Raw genomic sequence first — 25,577 nt, forward strand, 5'->3', positions numbered from 1 at the left:
ACTGGCATAAAAATTATCATAATTCAGTTGTCTGTTTTTCATTCACAGAGAAGGAACATTGTGTTTCTGTTTGCAAATTTGTTGCAGACCCCTTTAAAATAAGCATCCATCCTATTCGCTTAGTCTCCTAATGATCTGATTGGAACCACCTTGGTCAATAAAATCCAAAGTTTGGAATAACCACACATCTTAAAATGATCCTAAAGTTGCAAACTCTCATGTATGATTGCTTTCCTACATGGTTTCCACCGTTACTAAGAACAAACAGCCAGAAGAGTCCTTATTTTGTCCACCCCTCAGGAATGCTGTCTGTCTTGTTATTGAGCAGGAACCACCAGAGAGAGATAAACGTACAAAAAGAAAGCTGCACTTACTGTATTTTGGTAGCCAGAAAAAGAGGCCCACTGTGAGGCTCCAGACAACATGAAAATGGGCGGAGATTGTTCATCTAATCCTGTCAGTCACATCACAAGATATATACAGGGTGCAGTTTTGGGGGAATCTGACCCAGTGTTTTGCCTTTAACATCTTTAAGATATGGGCTAGGTGTGGCACATTACTGATATTTTTACATACTGTTAATGTACAAAAACACTGAGGTGCAAATAGTATCTGCCAATATAGATAGCATCTGATTAATATTTACTATTATTGCAAAGAACTGAAACTTTTACATGGTGAAAATAGAATCACCTGGTGTAGCCATGTCAGAGGTTTCCCCCCAGAATTTGGCTACTTTAACACTGTTGCCGCAGGTTGTTTTTCATGTCCGCAATAATATGATATTTAGCCACCTGGAACACGATTTTTACCACGGGACTGGCCTGAAATGTGATTGGGCTAGTTTGAATAACAGTTGGGCAGGTTTTGTTGCGAAAACCTGGCAACCGTTGTCTACAGGCTTTCATAGACAACCTAGGAAGTCGGGGGAGGCCTCGTTTTTTTAAAATTCACTACAAGATTCACACATTGGCAATAAAAAAGCAATTGATACATGAAAAGTCTTACATATAGCCCCTTTAAGCTTTTCTCTAGAAAAAGAAATGAGACAGAAAGGAAAATCATATGCACATAATTATATAGTAAATGAGAAAAAAATAAAACATTTACTAATGCATAATTCTGTCGTAAATTATTTTACAGTATTTACATAGACAAAATGTTAACATTAAGCTAATTTATTTATAAAGTATTATTAATATATTTAGACTTAGATAAGTTCACTGATAAATTTCACTTCAAACACCATGTAGAAAATTACAAAAAACTAAACTTTTTAGCTGTTCACTTTTTCATGTGCATCTCTCAATTACAGGCTTTTGTATACAATGAGATGGTATATACGATAAATAAATTACCATCTGACACATTTTACTCACCAACTCCTCAGGGTTACATTTTCTGAAGCACAAAGTGACGAATGAACCACTGTGAGTATAATTATTACTGCAGTGCTATTTGTTTCAGAGAGTTCACCTTGACAAGGCATGCAATAAAACAAGCCACTACAGCTCTCGTGGCTTGTGTGCTGTTGTGTGCGTGGTTGTAAACTGAGGTTAAACTTGTGAGAAAACAGCACAGTTAATTAAACAGTCAAAACATATTAGCAGTGAAGAGCTATTATTGAAGGTTGGTCAGCATTATGTAATTGTTATGCCGTTCTCATCATATAATAACATTGCCGCAGTATTACATTTAGAGGCTAAACAGGTATGCGCAACATGACTTGACCTGATCCAGGAAGGTTAGAGAGGTGAGGAAAGAAAGAAGACACATCAAAAACTGAGTGACAGAAGAGAAATGAGAAGGAGTTAGAGGACTGTTGATGGTGGATGATTTCTGAAATGTCTAGGCTTGTTACTGTAGCCTAAGGACATGTACACAGACATGTGGACACACACCTAGTGCTACCTGAAGGATAACATGTCCATTCTTGCCTGTCTAACATCACATAAAGTCTTTCAGCTTTACGTTTAAGGGGTCATTCATACAGTTGAATTACTTTATTAATATTACTAAAGTGTTTTACAACAAAACAGTCATAATTTAGTTCTTTATGAATATTTTTCACCCTAAATAGTCTGTTTTGTTGCTGTGCCTTTATGACTTTTATGTAAATTAAAATACACTTCCGTTCAAAAGTTTGTGTCAGTATTATTTTTATTTCATTTATTTATTTATTTTTAAAAAAGAAAGAAATGAATGCTTTTATTTAGGGATGGGAGAATAAATTGATTCGTGGATCAATTATGAGATTTTCCGAATGCATCGCAATTCTCCTTAGTTTGATTCCGAGCTTGGTTTTTAACAGCAGATGGCGCTCTAGGCTAGTTTTTAACTGCGTGCTCAAATGCTCATGAAGAAGAGCGCTTGAGCATTCAGCTATATGTACTTGCAGCTCAGAATGTTTTTATGATGCAAGATTAATGTAAACAACCAACTGTGAACACCCTCGTAATTAGTTTCAACTTTTTTGAACTTTATGAATGATTATTTTACAGAAGGTTCAAGTGGTGTGTGTATCGATTTCAGGTACTGCTGTTTCTAAAGCATGCAGTGCCATTTGCTTTTAAAAAATAAGCTCAGAATCATTTCTTGATTCGCGATTCAACTATTTATTGTTCCAAGCCCTACTTTTATTCGGTAAGGATGCATTAAATTAACCAAAAGTGACAGTAAACACATAACAAAAGATTTCTCTTTCAAATAAATTATGTTCTGATGAACTTATCCATCAAATATATATCATGGTTTATACAAAAGTATTAAGCAGCACAATTTTTTGAAAATAATTAGAAATATTTTGTGAGCAGAAAAAAAGCAATTAGAATGAGAATCATGTGGCATAATGGATACTAAAAATTTGGCATTCCCACACAGGAATAAATTATAATTTAAAATGCATTTAAATAGAAAAAAAGTTTTTAAAGGTACACAATATACCTTTTTTTTTTTTTTACCTTTAACAAAATTTAAATGAGTCAATACATCATCAATTCTTCCAAAATGAGTTTTTGCCTGTTTCACTATTTTAAGTGTTTATATTATCGTCCTATCTAGATGGTTTTCTCAGGAAGTTCGTCGCTCACCTGTGTCACCGTGTCTCGTCATATCCGTAAATAGAGAAAACTTGTCTGGTGTGGAAGGGAATCACCCGTTTTAAACAAATGCTGAATGGAGGAGAGTCTGCTGGCAAAAAGAGAAAGCGGCAGAGCTTTTAATAAAACAAGAATAAACATTGGCTTTTCAGAGATGGTGAGAACTCAGGGATTTAAAATGTTGTAAAAGTGATGCAGAGATGCTGTTTTTATTACTCAACAGGTTAGTAAGGTATTTATTGAACAGATAAATTGCCATATGTAGCTCTCTAACAGAGATCACTGTAAAGCCTCATTTCATTAAGGTTGTTGTAGAGCTGTGCTGGAATTTATTTTTCAAGGAAGTACCGTGTCTGTTAATGGGTATATCTACGTCTTCAGCTAGTCAGCTTGAGATCCTTTCCATATAAACTGGTTATAATCCTAGTAGGATAATCTCTCTTTTTTAGTTATGAAAGAACCATATTTATTCGCACATTCACGCAGAGCCGAAGCACAACCAAAACTATGTTCTTCAGAAAAATGCATGCAGTTTTGTTTTATCCGCTAGATAGTGTACCATTAAATTCTAACAAAATTTTTACTGTTTTTCTTGCATTTTTGTTTTGTAAAAATATTACCAACCCCACATCTTTGCATATTTTCATAAAATTTTCAAGTAAATGTTCGATTCTCCTTATATGATTCCTTTAAAACGATGGAAATAAACTGGCCCAAATGTTTTACATATCTGAAACAGATAATTTCGAGACCCATAAAGCAGTAAAACATCCCACTTTTTCAGGTGCATCAACACCCGAATGTGCTTGTACAGAGCAGACATAACCCTGTTCTCTCTCTCTCTCTCTCTCTGTGTAGTTCTGGCAGTATGGTGAGTGGGTGGAGGTGGTAGTGGATGACAGGCTGCCTGTGAGAGAGGGCCGTCTGCTTTTCAGCTACTCTCGCACCACCAACGAGTTCTGGAGCGCCCTGGTGGAGAAAGCTTATGCCAAGTCAGTTCCAGCATATGTGTCCTCGACTGTGTGGGCGTGTGACTATTCATTAGTGACACCTCTCACGTGAAAGCCATTGTTCCTTTGTGTTATTTAAGGACTGATATTTTTAGAAAAAACATCCAGTTGCAGAGTAATAAATGTGGAATTCAACCAATAGAAGCCAATTAGTAATATGTGTGTGTGTGTCTGTGTGTTTTTAAAGGCTGATTGGTTCTTATGGCAGTCTGAAAGGAGGGATTATCTCAGAGGGAATGGAGGATTTCACAGGGGGCATTGCATACTCCCTCCCTGTGTCTTCTCGGCCCCCACGCATGCTCTGGAGAGCCATCACTGCTGCCCTGGCCAGGAGCAGCCTGATCAGCTGCTTCATACATGTATGGACTACGGTTATAAATGTATAACCCTAACCCTAACATTATATATACACATGATAGCCCTGCTGAAAAAATCCAGCATTGTTGGTCACCAGCATATGATATGTTTTGCAGGAGTGCTGGTGGACCAGCTACACCAAATACATCAGTTTTGTCACCTTCATGTCGTTTCAAACCCGTAAGACTTTCATACATCTTCGGAACACAAATCTTTTTAGATGAAATCTGACAGCCTATGCAGTTGAAACTTTGATGCTTCAAAAATTCATAAAGAGATTGTAAAACTATTCCAGTAATAGAGTGGTTTAGTCCAAATATTCTGAAGAGAACTGATCGCTTTTTATGATATACAGATTTAATTTAGGCTTTTACTCACATATAAACATTCATCAGCGAACATAAACAGAAGCTCAACCGAAGCTGAATGATGCACAAGAACAAACTTTTTGCGGAAGTTCAAACGTGCTGCGTAACACTCATTGGTTCTCGCACGTGTCAAGAAAACATGATTACCATAACTGATGTTCGCATCGATGAATGTTTATTTGTGAATAAAAGCCTAAATTGTTCATCATATAAAGTGATCGTGTCTCTTCAGAAAATTTGGACTAAACCGCTCAGTTCAGTTTTACATTAGTTTTACATTGGATTTGTTTTTCTTTATGAACTTTTTGAAGCGTCAACGTTGCTGTCAATGGAGGGACAGAAAGCTTTAAGATTTCATCAAAAATATCTTAATTTGTGTTCCAAAGATGAACAAAAGTCTTACGGGTTTGGAAAGGCATGTGGGTGAGTAAATGATGGCAGAATTTTCATTTTTGGGTGAACTAACCCTTTAAACACCCATGTTTTGTGTACAGGCTACGAGTGTGAAGGACATTGGCATTGTGACATCAGAGGGTCTCATTAAAGGTCATGCCTATGCCATCACTGATACAGATAAGGTACGAGTATATTGCATATACACATGATTTCAGGAATATGGGCTTTGTGGGAATTTCACAAAGAAAGATAAAGATTTTTTTTTTTTTTTTGCATTGTGAGATTATTTTCTTTTAGTGTGAATTTAGGGTGAAATACTTGTGCGTTTCTTGACAAATTTTGAATGATTCATCCAATTAGTGATTTTTTTACATCCAGCTTTTGGTAAACACTTGAGACCATAATAGGTTTTCACATGCTCTTGTTTGTGTGTGTGTGTGTGTGTGTATGTGTGTAAGAAAGAGGGGGAGAGAGAGAATGTGAAAGAGAGAGAGAGTGTGTATATGAGTGAGTGTGAGTGTGTGTGGTGCCGGTAATCCAAACGTTGTGGGGACATTTTTTGGTCTCCACGAGGAAAACAGCTTATAAATCATACAGAATAATGTTTTTTGAAAACGTGAAAATGCAGAAAGTTTTCTGTGAGGGTTGTGTTTAGGGGTAAGGTTAAGATTAGGGGATATAATATACAGTTTGCACAGTATAAAAATCATTATGTCTATGGAAAGTCCCCATAAAACATGAAACCCATGTTTGTGTGTGTGTGTAGGTCCAGAGGGAGTCTGAAGAGGTCTTACTGGTGAGGCTGCGTAACCCCTGGGGGTTTATTGAGTACTGTGGACCCTGGAGTGACAGGTGAGAAAGACTTCAGCAGCTCATTTTGATACAAGGTTTGCACCTCAGAGCTGCTAAAGACTGGGCATTTGTGTTTCTGTGCAGGTGTAAAGACTGGGACCTTATAGACAGTGCTCAGAAGACCAGACTTGAGTTGGCCAAAGTTGAAGATGGAGAATTCTGGTAGGTAAATGTTCCCAGTATACAAGACACTTTCCCATAACTCAAATAGTCAAACAGGGGCTCCTGTAGAATTTAATCATGGCACATGCACACAAACATATTTTAAATAGACAGCGCCTTTGATTGTATTATGGGAGTGATTTCCTCACACACATCTCTATCTCTTTCTGTTGTGGAGCACTGCCAAACCTGAATCAATTAAATGCCAAGAATTATATAACTGTACTAATACTACAACAAATAATAACTGCCACTGCAGTCAATGCATCCCTTAAAAAGCCATCTAGTTAAAATCTGGACTTCATAAGCACTTATGTTTTCCAGGATTGGAATAGAGGACTTTTGCCGTCTGTTTAATACAGTGGAAATGTGCAGCGTGAATCCGGACTCTATGTCAGGGGAGGCGAGTGATGACACGACCACCCCGTCCTGGACGCTGAGCTCACATCAAGGCACCTGGGTCCCAATGTGCTCTGCAGGGGGCAGCCGAAAATACCCCAGTAAGTGCATGGTTATTACGAATAAGTCTATATCAGTGGATCTCAACCCACTAGGGGGCCTCAGCGAACTTCCAAAGGGCCTCGAGATGACTTAAAATGATTTAGACAATAAAACAATAACATAACTAAAATCAAGATATTTCCTATTTTTTGTTCTTTTCCTTTGAAGAACCAGCGTTTCCACAGACTTCCCAAACTCTTAGCAGAAAAGATTCTATATAGAACTTCTGTCAGGCGCATCATATATAGAACCTTTAAGGAGTTCCCAGCATGGGAACATTTTATGGATTTAGTTTTAATTAATTTTATTTTAATGAATTTTTATAAATTAAACAGCTTGTAAACATACAACCAAATTCCGGAAATGTTGGGACGTTTTTTAAATTTGAAATAATGAAATTTGAAATTCCTCTGTATAAAATGAAAACTAAAAGACTTTCAAATCACATGAGCCAATATTTTATCCACAATAGAACATAAATAACACAACAAATGTTTAAACGAAGAAATTTTACACTCTTATCCACTAAATGAGCTCATTTCAAATTTGAGGCCTGCTACAGGTCTCAAAAAAAGTAACATCATCAAAAGATTCAGAGAAACTGGAGAAATCTCTGTCCGTAAGGGACAAGGCCCAAGACCTTTATTGGATGCCCTTGGTCTTCAGGCCCTGAGACGACACCGCATCACTCATCAGCAGGACTGTGTCAATGACATTACTAAATGGGCCCAGGAATACTTCCAGAAACCACTGTCGGTAAACACAATCCGCCGTGCCATCTGCAGATGCCACCTAAAGCTTTATCATGCAAAAAAGAAGCCATATGTGAGCATGGTCCAGAAGCGCTGTCGTGTCCTGTGGGCCAAGGCTCATTTAAAATAGACTGTTTCAAAGTGGAAAAGTTTTCTATGGTCAGACGAGTCCAAATTTGACATTCTTGTTGGAAATCAAGGACGCCGTGTCCTCCGGGTTAAAGAGGAGGAAGACCTTTCAGCGTGTCGTCAGCGTTCAGTTCAAAAGCCAGCATCTCTGATGGTATGGGGGTGCATAAGTGCATACAGTATGGGAAGCTTACATGTTTTGGAAGGCACAATGAATGCTGAAAGGTATAAAAAGGTTTCCAGATGACGTCTATTTCAGGGAAGGCCTTGTGTATTTCAGCAAGACAATGCAAAACCACATACTGCAGCTGTTACAACAGCATGGCATCACCTATAGAGGAAAATACATCAAAGATAACCACAAACTCTTCAGCATCTGGAAACCTATATCAGGCAAGAATGGGACCGAATTCCAATACCAAATTTCCAGAAACTCATAACCTCGATGCCCAGACGTCTTCAAACTATTTTGAAAAGAAGAGGAGATGCTACACCATGGTAAACATGCCCCCGTCCCAACTATTTTGAGACCTGTAGCAGGCATCAAATTTGAAATGAGCTCATTTTGTGCAAAAAATTGTAAAAATTTCACAGTTTAAACATTTATGTTATCTAGGATATGTGAATAAAATATTGGCTCATGTGATTTGAAAGTCTTTTAGTTTTCATTTTATTCAAACTGTCCCAACATAATTAATATAATATAATAATCATCCCTGCAGGATCTTTCTGGAAAAACCCTCAGTTCCAGATGACACTGCCTGATAAAGATGTGGATGACCATGACTATGGAGAGGATGATGAAGTGGAGGAAGGGGATGGAGAAGAGGATGAAGAAGTCACAGTGGCTCCGGTGAAAAAGACTGAGAAACAGGGAGAGAAAAAGAAGAAGTGCACGGTACTGGTGGAGCTTCTCCAGAAATACCGCAGACAGAAAGATAAAGTCAATTTCCTCTACATCGCATTTCACATCTACAAGGTAAGAGACTGGTTATAATCTACTTCAACCTTCAACCTTCTTTAGAGATGGAGCAGGGAGCCTGTTACAAATGTATAAAAGTGGTGCATTTTAAGCCAGGCTTATAATAATATACCTATAGTACCATAGTAATGCATTTACATACAGTGGAGCAAAAAAGTATTTAGTCAGCCACCAATTGTGCAAGTTCTCCCTCTTAAAAAGATGAGAGAGGCCTGTAATTTTCATCATAGGTACATTTCAACTATGAGAGACAAAATGAGAAAAAAAAAATCCAGAAAATCACATTGTCTGATTTTTAAAGAATTTATTTGCAAATTATGGTGGAAAATAAGTATTTGGTCACCTACAAAAAAACAAGATTTCTGGCTCTTACAGACCTGTAACTTCTTCTTTAAGAGGCTCCTCTGTCCTCCACTTGTTACCTGTATTAATGGCACCTGTTTTAACTCGTTATCAGTACAAAAGACACCTGTCCACAACCTCAAACAGTCAGACTCCACTATGGCCAAGACCAAAGAGCTCTCAAAGGACACCAGAAACAAAATTGTGGACCTGCACCAGGCTGGGAAGACTGAATCTGCAATAGGTAAGCAGCTTGGTGTGAAGAAATCAACTGTGGGAGCAATTATTTGAAAATGGAAGACATACAAGACCACTGATAATCTCCCTCGATCTGGGGCTCCACACAAGATCTCACCCCGTGGGGTCAAAATGATCACAAGAACAGTGAGCAAAAATCCCAGAACCACACGGGGGGACCTAGTGAATGACCTGCAGAGAGCTGGGACCAAAGTAACAAAGGCTACCATCAGTAACACACTACGCCGCCAGGGACTCAAATCCTGCAGTGCCAGACGTGTCCCCCTGCTTAAGCCAGTACATCTCCAGGCCCGTCTGAAGTTTGCTAGAGAGCATTTGGATGATCCAGAAGAGGATTGGGAGAATGTCTTATGGTCAGATGAAACCAAAATAGAACTTTTCGGTAAAAACTCAACTTGGCGTGTTTGGAGGAGAAAGAATGCTGAGTTGCATCCAAAGAACACTATACCTACTGTGAAGCATGGGGGTGGAAACATCATGTTTTGGGGCTGTTTTTCTGCAAAGGGACCAGGACGACTGATCCGTGTAAAGGAAAGAATGCATGTATCGTGAGATTTTGAGTGAAAACCTCCTTCCATCAGCAAGGGCATTGAAGATGAAACGTGGCTGGGTCTTTCAGCACGACAATGATCCCAAACACACCGCCCGGGCTTCGTAAGAAGCATTTCCAGGTCCTGGAGTGGTCTAGCCAGTCTCCAGATCTCAACCCCATAGAAAATCTTTGGAGGGAGTTGAAAATCCGTGTTGCCCAGCGAAAGCCCCAAAACATCACTGCTCTAGAGGAGATCTGCATGGAGGAATGGGCCAAACTACCAGCAACAGTGTGTAAAAACCTTACAGAAAACGTTTGACCTCTGTCGTTGCCAACAAAGGGTATATAACAAAGTATTGAGATGAACTTTTGTTATTGACCAAATACTTATTTTCCACCATAATTTGCAAATACATTTTCTGGATTTTTTTTTTTTTTTTTTTTTTCATTTTGTCTCTCATAGTTGAAATGTACCCATGATGAAAATTACAGGCCTCTCTCATCTTTTTAAGTAGGAGAACTTGCACAATTGGTGGCTGACTAAATACTTTTTTTGCCCCACTGTACTTTGTTATGATGCAAAGCCATTAACTCAATCATTATTGATGTATAGAAACATACATGATTTTTTTTATTTAAATTAATATAATAAAATAATGTAATAATAAAAACAAGACTAAACTGGAGTAATGACTGCTGATAATTTAGCTTAGCCATCACAGGATTAAATTACTTTTTGACATATATTGAAATAGAAAATTCTCATTCTATTTTAAATTGTAATATTTAACATTATTACTGCTTTTAATGCATTAATTTAATTCAGCCTTGTTGTAAAGGTATTACATTTTATGTGGGAGAGACATTAGCTTTGTAACATTAGCTTTGGTTGAAGTTATTGTTTAATGCATATTTATTTATTTAAAAAAAAGTGAGATCTTCCTTTTAACTCTTTCCCTGCCACTGGCAATTTTTTGGCAATTCATATTTTCACTGTTATACAGTAGTGGGTGCTATTATGCATCTTCTGAAAGAGTACAGAATCTCCGGATCAAAACACAGGCAAAGAACAAGCAGATAAAAGCAATCATGTAAATAACGTGATCATCAAACATTAAACCGCATATAAATTAAAACTGCCTAATGAATGAAATGTCGACCCAGGAAGCATTACAAGCTTTGTGTGTTGATGGACTTGATCTGCTCGATCCTTGTTTTGATCGTCATGCTGTAGTCTTTGGCAAAAACGTGATTTTCTCAGCATTTTGTTTAAAATGTTGCTTTTTATGAAACTGACCCACATTCAAGTGTTGATAAAAAAGAATGCATGAAGCTAGAATATTTTTTTAAAGCAGAGGCTCTGTTCTTTCTTTTGATATATTGTATATTCACATATTCATACAACAAAATATTCCGGGGGCCATGAAAGTTTTGTGAAAACTATCAAAATTCTGGCATTGGTTGGCAACTTTATATATATATATATAAATGCTGACGGGGAAAGAGTTAAAGGGTTAGTTCACCCAAAAATGAAAATTCTGTCATTTATTACTCACCCTCATGCCATTCCACATCCGTAAGACCTTCGTTCATCTTCGGAACACAAATTAAGATATTTTTGTTGAAATCCGATGGCTCAGTGAGGCCTGCATAGCCAGCAATGACATTTCCTCTCTCAAGATCCATTAATGTACTAAAAACATATTTAAATCAGTTCATGTGAGTACAGTGGTACAATATTAATATTATAAAGCGACGAGAATATTTTTGGTGCGCCAAAAAAAACCAAAATAACGACTTATTTAGTGATGGCCGATTTCAAAACACTGCTTCAGGAAGATTTGGAGCGTTATGAATCTTTTGTGTCGAATCAGCGGTTCGGAGCGCCAAAGTCACGTGATTTCAGCAGTTTGGTGGTTTGATCCGAATCATGATTCGATATGCTGATTCTTTGTGCTCCGAAGCTTCCTGAAGCAGGGTTTTGAAATCAGCCATCACTAAATAAGTCGTTATTTAGTTTTTTTGGCACACCAAAAATATTTTCGTCGCTTTATAATATTAATATTGAACCACTGTACTCACATGAACTGATTTAAATATGTTTTTAGTACATTAATGGATCTTGAGAGAGGAAGTGTCATTGCTCCCTATGGAGGCTTCAGATTTCAACTAAAATATCTTAATTTGTGTTTCGAAGATTAACGAAGGTCTTACAGGTGCGGTTATGAGGGTGAGTAATAAATGACAGAATTTTAATTTTTGGGTGAACTAACCCTTTAAAGGTCCCTGCTATAGTTACAAATTGTATTTCTCCCTTATCTTATCTCTTCATTCTCTCTTTCAGGTCCCCTCTGAGGTGAGCAGCTGAATGAATATATGCTCGCTGCGTAACTATCTGAAACACTCATCTAAAACATTTGTTAATATATAAACAAATACACATGACTCTTTCACACCTTCTCTACGTTTAGCTGACGGACAAGCCAGGATCTCTGGACCAGCAGTTCTTCTCCAACAACCGTCCGGTTGCTCGCTCTGGAAAGTACCGCAGCATCAGGAGCGTGTGGCGGAAGGTTCACCTGGAGCCTGGCAGTTATGTCATCCTAGCCTCCACATACAGGCCCAACCAGCAGGGGGAGTTCTTCCTCCGCATTTACACCAAAACCGGCAACATTCAGGGGTACAAAGAACATCAAACATCTTATGTTTCTGTCAGTTATATAATGTGATAATGTGTTTATGTCTGTACAGCGGTTAACCATATGAAAGTTTCGAATCTGCTTTACAGATTCCAGGATTTCCCCTGCACCAACAACTACTCTGTGGTAAGACATGTACTGACTAAAATGAGAAAGAAGAACAACCATATGTGCATAAATATGATATTATTATGTGTTATATATACATGTGTGTGCGTTTGTCTGTCCATAGATGGTCATGTCAAAGCCAGTCTTACCCGAGGACCAGTTCAGGGTGCAGAAGTGGTTTGATGAAAAGGCTGGATCTGTAAGAATCTCAATCCCATCCAGTGAAATTCACAGATATTTGTGGTATTCTGTGTCCTCAAATATGCCATTGTTTTTCACTTTCCAGGATGACAGAGTGAATGCTGTGCAATTTATGAATCTGGTGAACTCAGGTCAGGATTTACACATTTAGCACAAGCTGTCAGTCACATGGTTGCTGTACCATAAATGGCCACAAGGTGGAAGTATCATGTAGCGTCACTTAGAATGAACTCCAGTTGCACTGTATTGGCTATACATTCATTCACTGTATAAAGACTTCATTATATTTAGACTAAAAATGTTTTACCCTTTTAATAAATTATTAGTGCTGTTACTGTATAAAAATATATTTATATAACAAAATGATTTACACTCACATGACACTAACATCCATATCAGTTATCAGACAAATTCAGTTTCAGAATAAATCAGCTGCATTTGCAAAAACTATTAATAACCAAATATGTTTGCTTTTGGTTCACACTAGGTGCCAGAATAATCCAAGAGCTCTTAGTGTGCATTCAAAACAAGTGCTTATGCAGTTTATGTGTTTTAATTATGTTTTAGTGCTGGAAAAAGACTATGAACTTCCCCTGGAGACCTGCAGACAGCTCATCTTTGGAGAAGATGTATCCTTCTTCCATCTAGCAATATTTTAATTATGTTTATTATATACTTTTATGCTACTGTTTGAAAGTTTGGAATAAGATTTTTTTATTAAAAAAACATGCTTTTATTCAGCAAGGATGCATTAAACTGATCGAAAGTGACATTAAAGACATTTATAATGTTACAAAAAAAAATATTTTTAAATTAAAGGGTTAGTTCACTCAAAAATGAAAATTCTGTCATTTCTTACTCACCACGCCCTTCGTTCATCTTCAGAACACAAATTAAGATATTTTTCAGTGAGGCCTGCATTGGCAGCAAGATAATTAACACTTTCAGATGCCCAGAAAGCTACTAAAGACGGTTCATGTGACTACAGTGGTTCAACCTTAATGTTAATGTAATGTTAGAATACTTTTTGTGCACCAAAAAACAAAATAACGACTTTATTCAACAATATCTAGTGATGGCCGATTTCAAAACACTGCTTCATGAAGCTTTGAAGCTTTTGTTTCGAATCAGTGGTTCGGAGTGTGTATCAAACTGCCACTAACCCTTTAATGCTGATCTTTTGAATACGTTTTTATTTAAAGAAATGTATCATGGTTTCCACAAAAATCTTAAACAGCACATCTTTTTTCATCAATGATAATAAAATGTTTCTTGAGCAGCAAATTAGCAAATTAGAATGATTTCTGAAGGATCATGTGACACTGAAGACTGGAGTAATGATGCTGAAAATTCACAGGAATAAATTACATTTTAAAAAATATTAAAATAGAAAAGATAGCTTAAATTTTTACTAAATGATCAGGAAGTTTTGAATGGTTGTTCACTCTAAAAAAATAAAACATTGGTTCAACAACAAAAAATATGTTAACGTTTTCCACTAGAATTTTTAACTTAAGCCAATTGGGAGAATTACATGAATTCAAATCAATATTTTGAGTTGATCCAACATAAAGTAAGGTGAAGATGTTTTTTTGCCACAATAAAAACACATTTCTAAGTAACATGAACTTAATAATTGTCAACATGAATGCAACTATTTAAGTTGATCCAACATAATGTTTTAAGTCAGGTGAAGATGCTTTTTGGACACAATAAAAATGCATTTCTAAGTAACATGAACTTACCAAGCACCGCTTGTCACCATGATGGTAAACTCTTCTAAATTAGCATAACAAAACCCTAATTACTGCTAAATCTCCCTTACCATTAATCTTGTGCAAAAAAATATTATATAACACTTAATTTTAGCATTTACTCTCCCTTTCAAGTGCCATGGGCAAAGCATGATGGGAAATATAAATCCAAGCCCAGTTTCACTTAAGTTCGTCTAAATTAAAAAAAGTGTTCATACAACTCAAAACAATGAAACACGTTTACACGTGATCAGGTTGTATTTTATATTAACAGAACTTAAAATTAAATACATTTTTGATTAACTGAAAATGTTAAACTATGACAAGTCATGATAATATATCGAATCAATAGGTATAATTTGTATATCATCCAAGCTCAATAAAATAACAATTACAAGCAAAAAGTCTAACAGCATTTCAGAACTTGATTTTTTATTTCACAACAATATGTATATTTAAGTAATGACTAAAGGTCCCCTGAATTAGTTTTTAGAGTGTGTGTGTACACATATATATATATATATATAGTCTATGTCCCATTTTTGGTTGATATTCTTAACTGCGGTATGTACTGCAGACTGGAGGCAGAGGCCGTCTGAACAGAGCTCAAGCTGAGAAGCTGCTCACTTCCCTACGCAATCTGCAGGTATCTCAGTTCTCATGCGTGAAAAGATCACTCTAAGACTTGGCACAGTGTTAGAGAGAGCGGCGAGGACACTGAGCTGTGACAATTATCAGGTTGTGTTAGGTTACATGGAGCGTGTCTTGCACAGACCAAAAGACCTTGAAACGTTGTTGTTGTTGTTTATCCTTTTGACGAACTCAACTGCTTTAATGCTTTGTGCCAGTGTCATATTGGAGCCCAATCACTGGCTTCCTTTCAAGTGCCCAAAAAATATGGAGAAATTACTTATCTACATTTTTTTTCTTCCACAGTCTATCTTTTTTCAGTTTGATGAGGATTCGTCAGGAACTATGAGTCCGTTTGAACTCAGTTTGGCGCTGAATGCTGCAGGTGAGCACATATATGGGCCAGCAGAATACAGCTGTCAGTCCTGTGTCTGAGTCTTTAATACGGTTACTTTCACACACAGTTCAGTTATTTATGGGGTGACAACCGCATTCTATGACCAAACTCACACCTGTAAATTTTCATGTTCGGAAAACCTGCGCTCTGTGAACAGAACCGGACTGGACAACTAGTTTTCTGTCACGTCATACAGTGCGAGAGCGGCGTTCTGTGCTGCACAAACACCTCGTGTTGCAGGTTTTCATGTGTGGTTTTGGTAACTTACAGTCACGGAGATATGAGGGTTTTCGATCCAGTCACTGTTCTCCACCAGAGCTGCTCCCGTCAGTTTTGATTATGGTTTCTGGTAAGAGAATATGGGTTTGACTCCTGTCAAATGCTCATACAGACAGTATCCGAGACGCTACTGTAAGTTGCTGTGTGAACGAGACATTTCAATACTCTCACCTGTAAGTAAATGCGGTTATCAATCCCAAAAACTGACAGTGTGATACATGTAGCCATACACAAACACCACACCCTGTGTTTATATGCAAAGGGAAATGTACAGTCTTTACACTTCTCCACTGCACTCACGTTCCCTCCACCTCTTTCTGTGTCTGTTTTTACCCTCAGGTGTGGAGTGTGACAACGTTGTGGAGCAGTTGTTGTGGGAGAGGTTTGGTGCCGGTGAACAGTACCTGCCCTTCTATGGCTTTGTGTCTTGTGTTGCCAGACTGCAGGTGCTCTTTGGTAAGTCCATGACCAGAGAATCCATACTGTAATCTATAGTCAAAATAAATGAATAAATAACCGCCCATACTTACTGGGAACTTAAACCTATCTATTTGTGCTCCTGGAAAATGTCTACTACTTAAAGGGATAGTTGACCCAAAAACGAAAATTTTATCGTCATTTACTCACCAAATTCTGTATAATTTTCCTTGTTCTGTTGAACACCAAGGAAGATATTTTGAAGAAAGTTTGTAACCAGGCCACTTTGGGGCACAATTGACTTCCATAGTAGGAAAAAAACGTCTCGGGTTACGAGTGTAACCCCTGTTCCCTGAGTAAGGGAACGAGACGCTACGTCAGTGACGTGATGGGAACCCTCTGCATTTTGTGTTCGTGAAGCACCTCTGTATCCAACCAATGAGAAGATGTGACGTCAGAGGCGGGTGACGTCACGGACCAGGAAACTATAAAGCATACCCAGAAACAGAGAACGCCAGCTTCTGGAATATGTCTGAAGCAAAGCGCTCCAGGTATGAGTGAGGTACGGCAACGCAACGTAGCGTCTCGTTCCCTTACTCAGGGAACAGGGGTTAAACTCGTAACCCGAGACGTTCCCTTTCGTGGGAACTATCGACGCTACGTCAATGACGTGATGGGAACGCTGTCCCAACTACGCCGTATCTTCAAGTGCCTGGCTGCTATCTTGCAAGACCAAGGAACCTGGAGTAGAACTTTTATTAAGATTATAAAATCTGATGAAAGTGTGCTGGGATGACCATCCAGCTGCACCACATATGTCGTCCAGTGACACTCCTGACAAAAGAGCTTTAGAAGCGGCCATACCTCTTGTAGAATGAGCTCTAACGGCTAAGGGATATGGCTGTCCCACTGCTTTATATGCGAGTGAGATGGCCTCAACCACCCACTTGCTCATCCTCTGCTTGGATGCTGGGCCCCCCCTTCTAGGGGACCCGTAACATACAAATAATTGATCTGTTTTTCTCCACAGGGCAGCTCTGTGGGTGTAGGCATCCAGCGCCCTCACAGGGCAAAGCAGATTACGTTTTTCCTGATCCTGATTTTCAAATGGTGGAGGACAGAAAGCCTCCAGTACAATGGGACCTGGGACTCTAGTGGGGACCTTTGGCGCATAGCCCGGTCTAGTATGTAAGAAAGCCTTGATCATACCAGGCGCAAATTCTAAACATGATGGAGCGACTGACAGCGCTTGCAAATCACCAATCCTTTTCAAGGAAGAAATTGCTAACAGAAAGACTGTTTTTAGTGTTAGAAATTTATCTGACACTTCTTCTATTGAATTGAGCACAATAGATAAGTCCCAGGTCGGAGTTTTTGTGCGCACCGAAGGCCTCAACCTCAGTGCACCACGAAGGAAGCGTATAACTAGGGGGTCTCGACCCACCGAGGAGCCCCCTACAGGATTATGATAAGCCGAGATGGCTGCGATATATACCTTCAATGTTGAAGGGGTTAAGCCTTCTGAAATTTTTTCCTGAAGGAATTGTAGCACACAGCTAATAGGAGAGTGGACAGGGTCCATATTACGCTGGCCACACCATGTGGCGAACAGTTTCCATTTGTACATATACAACTTCCTCGTGGAGGGAGCTCTGGATTGAAGGATGGTCTCCACAACCTCGGTTGGGAGACCAGATTCTATGAGCCTTGCCCCCTCAGAGGCCAGGCCCATTGCTTCCACATTTCTGGGAGGAGATGGAGAATCGTGCCGCCTGCTTGTGACAGGAGATCCTGTCTGAGAGGAAGCTCCATTGGAGAGCCGTGAAGGAGAGATATTAGGTCCGCAAACCATATTCTTGTTGGCCAGTAAGGAGCCACCAGTATTAGGTCGGCCCTCTCCTGGCGAACCTTGTCCAGAACTCCCGGGAGCAATGAGACTGGGGGGAAATGTGTACAGACCTAGCCTCGGCCACGTCTGTAGCATAGCATCCAGCCCTAGGGGTGCTGGGTGCTCCAGAGAGTACCACAGAGGGCACTGAGTTGACTCCTCTGTGGCAAATAGATCGACTTGAGCTCGTCCGTAGACTTTCCATATCAACTCCGCCACCTCGGTGTGGAGTTTCCATTCCCCCGGCCTCGCGCCCTGCCTCGACAGAGTGTCTGCTCCCACATTCAACCGCCCGGGAATATATGCTGCTTTCAGTGAAAGGAGTTTTCCCTGGGCCCACAGGAGGATGCGGCTGACCAGATTGCATAGCAGGCGAGACCGCAAACCCCCCTGGTGGTTTATATATGAGACCACCGTAGTGTTGTCTGTGCGGACCAACACATGGTGTCCCCTCAGGTCTGGGAGGAAGTGTTTTAGAGCTAGAAACACCGCCATCATCTCCAGCCGATTTTTCTGCCAGGAGAGCTGATGGTCCTCCCAGAGACCCTGAGCTGAGCCACCACTCATGATCGCCCCCCAGCCCGTGAGGGAAGCATCTGTCGTTAGCATTACGCGACGACGAGGAGTTCCCAACACGGGTCCTTGGGACAGGAACCAAGGCTTTTTCCACATGACCAGAGCACGAAGGCATCGCCGCGTGACTTTGATCATACGAAAAGGATTTCCCCTCGGGGAAAACCCCTTGGTCCTGAGCCACCACTGTAAGGGTCTCATGTGCAGAAGGCCGATAGTAATAATGTTGGACGCAGCTGCCATCAGACCCAGCAGTCTCTGAAACTGTTTTACAGTGAGTGACTGGCCTAACTTCACCCCATTCACGGCCCCGAGAATGGCATTCACACGAGCAGGAGTCAATTGCGCCTGCATCGTAGTGGAATCCCAGATTACACCTAGATAATTCGCAACTTGACTCGGGATCAGCACACTCTTTTTGGCATTGAGTCTCAACCCAAGCTTCTTTATGTGTGACAGAACAACATCTCGATGCTGAACTGCTAGTCGTTCTGTTTGAGCTAGTATCAACCAATCGTCGATATAGTTCAGTATGCGGATGCCCTGGAGTCTCAGCGGAGCCAGCGCTGCATCCACGCACTTCGTGAACGTGCGGGGTGATAGAGATAGGCCGAAAGGAAGGACCCTTTATTGGTAAGCTTCGCCCCTGAAAGCGAACCTGAGGAACTTCCTGTGAGAAGGATGGATGGATACATGGAAATAAGTCTATTGCCACAAACCAATCCTCGGACCTGATCTCTGGGATAATCTGTTTGAGTGTGAGCATTTGAACTCGATTTAACACACGTAAATCTATGATCGGACGCAACCCTCCATCCTTCTTTGGAAAAATGAAGTAACGGCTGTAAAAGCCTGACATTTTGCTGGGAGGAGGAACCCTCTCTATAGCTCCTTTTTGCAAAAGCGTCGTAACTTCATGTTCCATCACCAGAGACTGCTCTGGGGCTACCACTGTGTGGAGAACCCCATTGAACTTGGGCGGTCGAGAACCAAACTGAATTCTGTAACCCTGTTGTATCATGAGCAGCACCCATTTTGAAATGTTCGGGAGACGTTTCCATTCTTCCATATATTCTACTAAGGGAACCAGTCTCTCGAGACTGGTCACTGGTGTTTTTTGAGCACTTGGCTCATTCATCTGACGCGGCGCACCGGCAGACAAATGAATCGAGCGCTGACCGATCCCCCTCGGAGGATCGGTGCAGACCGCTGCGCCCTGACGCACACTGGGTGGCAGGGTTGGCAGGACAGCCCCCTGAGGGCACCGGGGTAGAACGGGCACCCGAGATGATAATTGAATTACCCCGGAGGGGACTGCCCTCAAAGGTCCCAAATGACTGGCGTCAGGACCTTTTCTTGGCTTCGCCTGTGCTGACCGCCCCGGTCCCGGTGGCCACACTGGCTTTCTGCTGCGCCCTGTGCGCCCAGGAGCTGGCTATCTGCCGTGACTGCTCCCGCCCAGCAGTCTCGGGGGGATGAGAGCGACGGGGGAGAAGCTTTTGAAACGCCGCTGACTGTTTGCGTGTCTCCTGGAACCTGTCGACGACAGATGTCACTGCGTCGCCGAACAGGCCACCAGGAGACAGCGGCGCGTCCATCAGGACATTTTTATCCTTTTCTTTTATATCGGATAAATTAAGCCATAGATGCCTCTCCGTGGCCACCAGGGCTGCCATAGAGCGGCCGATTGATTTGGCCGTCTCCTTGGTGGCCCGGAGAACTAGATCTGTCGCCTTTCTGAGTTCGTGTATGGCTTCAAATGATGCTTCCCCGCTCTCATCTATTTCCCCCAGCAGATCGGCTTGGTATGCCTGCAAGATAGACATTGTATGCAGGCATGCTGCCGCTTGACCTGCCGCAGAATAAGCCTTGCCCACTAAGCTGGAGGTTGTTTTTAATGGCTTAGTGGGCAACGTCGGGGTCTTAAGGGACGACGCAGACTCGGGAGAGAGATAGCTCGCGAGCTTCTCTTCCACCCGAGGCATCGCCCCATAGCCGTGGTGTTTCAGCCCCATGATGTTACTGTATAATGACGTTTGGGGGCTGTAAACACGGTATTGTACTGGTCTCTTCCACGACCTCGACACCTCGGTGTGGAGGTCGGGAAAGAATGACAGACCCCGGCGCTGGGGTAATGACCGCGCTGGAAGAAATCTTTCATCAAGTTTGCTTTTAGGTTGATTTTCACTTTTTTCTACGGGCCAGTCTATGCTTAACTTTTCAACTGCCCTGGTCACTACCTCCAAAAGCTCCTCGTGCGCTGGAGATGATGATGGCGGTCCCTCATCTCCTTCTTCGGCACCCTCCACATCAACCTCCTCGGAGGAAGATATGTTGAGTGCCGGTGTCTCTCTCCGGGGGGAAGAAACCGCAGAGGAGGATAGACACTGGGTTCAGCAGGTAAGGGGAGCGATAGGGCAGGACCCGTCTCTCCCCTCTCTGCTAAATCCATTTGTGAACCCCACGGGCGCAGCCTTCGCTGTGCCTCAGCATCAGCGGGACCGGACCCGCGGGGAACACTCGCCGCGGCACCCTCCTCAAAGAGCACCCGGCGTGAACGCAGCACTCTGAGAGTGAGCCTCTCGCAGTGTACACAGACAGCTCCCTCGAGAGCTGCCTGTGCGTGCTCAACTCCCAGGCATTTTACACACATATCGTGTGTATCCCCGTCCGTAATGAAGCGCGGACAGGGAGGAACACACTTCGTAAATTTTTGCTGCTTTTCCGTCATTTATATATATTTTTTGTCTTATTTTGTGCTTGTGAAACTCTTGTCCTCAGACGAAGAGATCAGTGTGTGCAGTGTGCAGGGACAAACAACATTAAATAAGACAAGATACAGATAGAGCTTGCTGAAGACAACAGAAGCTGGCGTTCTCTGTTTCTGGGTATGCTTTATAGTTTCCTGGTCCGTGACGTCACCCGCCTCTGACGTCACATCTTCTCATTGGTTGGATACAGAGGTGCTTCACGAACACAAAATGCAGAGGGTTCCCATCACGTCATTGACGTAGCGTCGATAGTTCCCACGAAAGGGAACTACTATGTAAGTCAATGGTGCCCCAAAACTGTTCAGTTTAACACATTCTTCAAAATATCTTCCTTTGTGTTCAACAGAAAAAAGAAAATTATACAGATTTTGAACCACTTGAGGGCGAGTAAATGACGATAGAATTTTCATTTTTGGGTCAACTATCCCTTTAAAGTCACCATGAAATCAAAATTGACCATTCTTATTTTTTTATGAAATATTGCAGTATTTTTGACACTGGTCATAAAACCAGTCATAAGGGTCAATTTTTTGAAATTGAGATTTATACATCATCTGAAAGCTGAATAAATAAGCTTTGTTAGGATAGGACAATATTTGGCCGAGATACAACTATTAGAAAATGTGTAATCTGAGGGTGCAAAAAAATCAAAATATTGAGAAAATCGCCATTAAAGTTGTCCAAATGAAGTCCTTAGCAATGCATATCCACTCACAAAAATACATTTTTGATTTATTTACAGTAGAAAATGTATAAAATATCTTCATGGAACATGATCTTTGAGTCAAGTCAAGTCAAGTCTCCTTTATTTATATAGCGCTTTTTACAATGCAGATTGTGTCAAAGCAGCTTTACATTGATAACTGGTACATCATTTTTGCTGCACAGCAGCTCTTAAAGAATAGTGTCAATGCAGACAGATCAAAGCGCTGTTGAATAAATGTCAAGAATACTGTTGAATATCAAATGTCAAATCAAATGTCAAGTGTCCCCAACTAAGCAAGACAAAGGTGACAGCGGCAAGGAACCCAAACTCCAACAGGTGACATCAGGTGGCAAACAAGTGGCAAATAGGTGTTAAAATGGAGAAAAAAACCTTGGGAGAAACCAGGCTTAGTCGGGGGGCCAGTTCTCCTCTGGTGAACAGTGCTTTGTTACGAATCAGGTTACTATCATAAGTCTGATAGGATCACAACAATCAAAGTATTTATTTATCTTTACTTAATATCCTAATGATTTTTTGCATAAAAAAAAAAATCTATAATTTTGACCCATACAATGTATTGTTGGCTATTTCTTCAAATATACCCGTGCGACTTATGACTGGTTTTGTGGTCCAGGGTCACATTTATTATAAATGATTTGTCTGTGCACATAATTTTTTGTTATTCATGTTCCCTTATAATCTTTCATCAAAATAACTTGACATGGTGCGAGGGCGGGACAACCTGTCACTCACCAATAGCAAACCACAACCATCCCCGATGGACAAAATTAAGTCCCGCCCTATATTTTTTCTCTTCAAGAAGCCCTTTCACTCAGATATGTCACAATACGGAAGAAAACATATAGCAACTTCCGTTTCATGCCGACTAAGAGTTTGGATGTCATAATTATGACAAACAATTTTGGTTAGGATAAAATAGATTTTTTGAGCACTTTTTTTACACTTTCTGACCGAGATGAGAGGATTTCTAGTGCTAATACATCATAATGAAAAGTAAAAGATGTACAATTAGGTGTTTCATTGATGATATGTGTTTTATATCATACTTTTGCTTTCACAGGGTATGATGGAAAGTGTATATATGTGTTAACATGAAGGAATTTTCCGAATTCATTTTCCACTGGTGTTTTACCGGTATTTTGTATTATGCATTACATTTTGTTTTTTAGGCTCAAAGGAAATGTCTGTAAACTGAACAGATAATGTCCGGGCAGAAAGTCACCAGTACCTTTTCCGTTGTTGTGATTTTTCTTACAGTGTATTTTCATCACACAAGTCTGTCGCCTTATTAACTGCCTCGATGAGTTTTCTGCCAACCTTATTTTCCATTCTTTATCAACAGTACAAAATGCTTTATGACTAAATTTCATAGCCTTTGATCATAGGTATGATTTTACAATTGAAATGCCTAAAACTAAGAAAGTGACTCACTGTGATTTGAAGGCATCATACATTACTGTTAAAAGTAAGGATAAGTAAGATTTTTTTTTAAAGAAACTAATGCTATTACTCAGCAGTATTGAACATTGACAGTAAAAACATTTATAATGTTACAAAATATTTCTATTTAAAATAAATGCTGTTCTTGCAAACTTTCTGTTCATCAAAGTATTAAGATAATATTAAAATCTGAAGCAGCACAACTGTTTTCAACATAAATAATAATGAGAAATGTCTCAAATCAGCATATTAGAATGATTTCTGACCGATCATGTGACACTGAAGATTGGAGAAATGATGCTGAAAATTCAGCTTTGCATCACAGGAATAAATAAAAAGTAGTTATTGTAAATTGTAATAATATTTCACAATATTAGTGTTTTTACTGTACTCATTTGATCAAATAATTGCATCCTTGGTCAGCATAAGAGACCTCAAAAACAATAAAAAATTATAATAATATATAAATGCAGTAGTCACTTTATTAGGTACACCTGCTTGTTAATGCAAATATCCAAACGGCCAATCATGCAGCAGCAAATCAGTGCATAAAAACATTCACACATTTGAATGACAATCAGTTGTTGTTCAAACTAAAAAAACAGAACTGGAAAGAAATATGATCCAAGTGACTTTGACCTTAAAAATGATTGCTAGTGCGAGACGGAATGGTTTTAGTTTCTCAAAACCTGCCGATCTTCTGTGATTTTTGTGTATGACAATCTCTAGAATCAGCAGAGAATGGCAGGGGGAAAAAATACAAAAATACTAGCGAGTGGCAGTGCTGTGGACAAAAAATGCCTTCTTATTCAGAGAGGTCAGAGGGGAATGGCCAGACTGGTTCAAGCAGACAGGAAGGTGACAGTAATTGAAATAACCAGACGTTACCGCAGCGCTATGCAGAAGAGCCTTTCTAAACACACAGCGTGTCAAATGTGGCAGTGGATGTTCTACAGCAGCAGAAGATCATGTTCCACTCCTGTCAGCTAAGAATAGGACACTGAGGCTACAGTGGACACAAACTCACCAAAACTTGTCAGTAGAAGACTGTAAAAACATTGCTTGGTCTAAAGAGTCCATTTCTTCAGTGACATCCAGATGAAGTTTCTTGCAGACAGTGTGAATCTATGGCTGCTTCCTACACATCTATGGCTTAGATGTATCCTTTAATCCCCTGTAAGCACTGGAATGCTGCTCATTCAAACACACACACACACACACACACACACACACAAACAAAATGAACATTGAATCAGATACGTCACTTTCATAACGGGTTGAGGACAAAAACACTATCCATTATGATTCATATGCTATTTATTATTAGAAATTTGTAGCCATTTTGTTATTTATTAAATTTGTTAGATTGAATATACGGTTTGCCCATTAACATATGGTTATCACTGTCTGCATCCAGTGTGAAGGTAAATATAATCGTGTAGCACTGCATCTCATCATGAGGTTTATTGGCTGTGGACGAGGATGTCTGTGACGTCGTTAGCAGTGTGCACATTGTCTGTAAACATGTTAATTGCAAGGATTCAGTTCGCTGATTGTTTCTTCTCAGATCTCTATGAGTCGGAGACCAACCCAGAGGTGAAGGACAAGGGCATCAACGCTGTAAGATCTTTTCCAGCTGCCTTGTTTGTCAAAATCAGCTCAGTTCTTTCAATCTCTTCCACAGCCATCTTTGACTAATGTTAAAATGATTAACACAATATAAAAATATCAATCACGCACGGCATGTCCAGATATAACCAAGAGCAATTCGATATTAACGACTTGCAGATATTTCTAGTCAATAAAAGTACAGCTGAGTGATTTTTTTTTTTTAAATGCATATTATTATTATTATTATTATTACTAAAATAGATAGAATAAAAAATAAATAAATCCTATTTTGAATTCTTATCCTAGAGATGGTTTCAACAGTTACACTTAAAAGTATAGTTCA

General features: G+C 40.0%; 1 protein-coding gene across 1 annotated transcript in view; it reads left to right on the forward strand.

The window, feature by feature from the left end:
- The window catches only part of capn12 (calpain 12), a 33,351-nt gene that overhangs the window by 6,385 nt on the left and 1,389 nt on the right, over positions 1-25,577 (forward strand). Inside the window, exons 4-19 of the mRNA XM_067389415.1 lie at positions 3,957-4,090; positions 4,296-4,467; positions 5,328-5,417; positions 6,002-6,081; positions 6,166-6,243; positions 6,568-6,743; positions 8,348-8,604; positions 12,211-12,419; positions 12,528-12,564; positions 12,671-12,745; positions 12,833-12,878; positions 13,315-13,376; positions 15,079-15,147; positions 15,438-15,516; positions 16,147-16,263; positions 25,191-25,243. Coding sequence (XP_067245516.1) covers positions 3,957-4,090; positions 4,296-4,467; positions 5,328-5,417; positions 6,002-6,081; positions 6,166-6,243; positions 6,568-6,743; positions 8,348-8,604; positions 12,211-12,419; positions 12,528-12,564; positions 12,671-12,745; positions 12,833-12,878; positions 13,315-13,376; positions 15,079-15,147; positions 15,438-15,516; positions 16,147-16,263; positions 25,191-25,243 — 1,734 coding nt within the window. The remainder of the gene's footprint in view (positions 1-3,956; positions 4,091-4,295; positions 4,468-5,327; positions 5,418-6,001; positions 6,082-6,165; positions 6,244-6,567; positions 6,744-8,347; positions 8,605-12,210; positions 12,420-12,527; positions 12,565-12,670; positions 12,746-12,832; positions 12,879-13,314; positions 13,377-15,078; positions 15,148-15,437; positions 15,517-16,146; positions 16,264-25,190; positions 25,244-25,577) is intronic.

This window comes from Chanodichthys erythropterus, chromosome 7 (assembly GCF_024489055.1).
Source record: "Chanodichthys erythropterus isolate Z2021 chromosome 7, ASM2448905v1, whole genome shotgun sequence".
NCBI classification, from domain to species: domain Eukaryota; kingdom Metazoa; phylum Chordata; class Actinopteri; order Cypriniformes; family Xenocyprididae; genus Chanodichthys; species Chanodichthys erythropterus.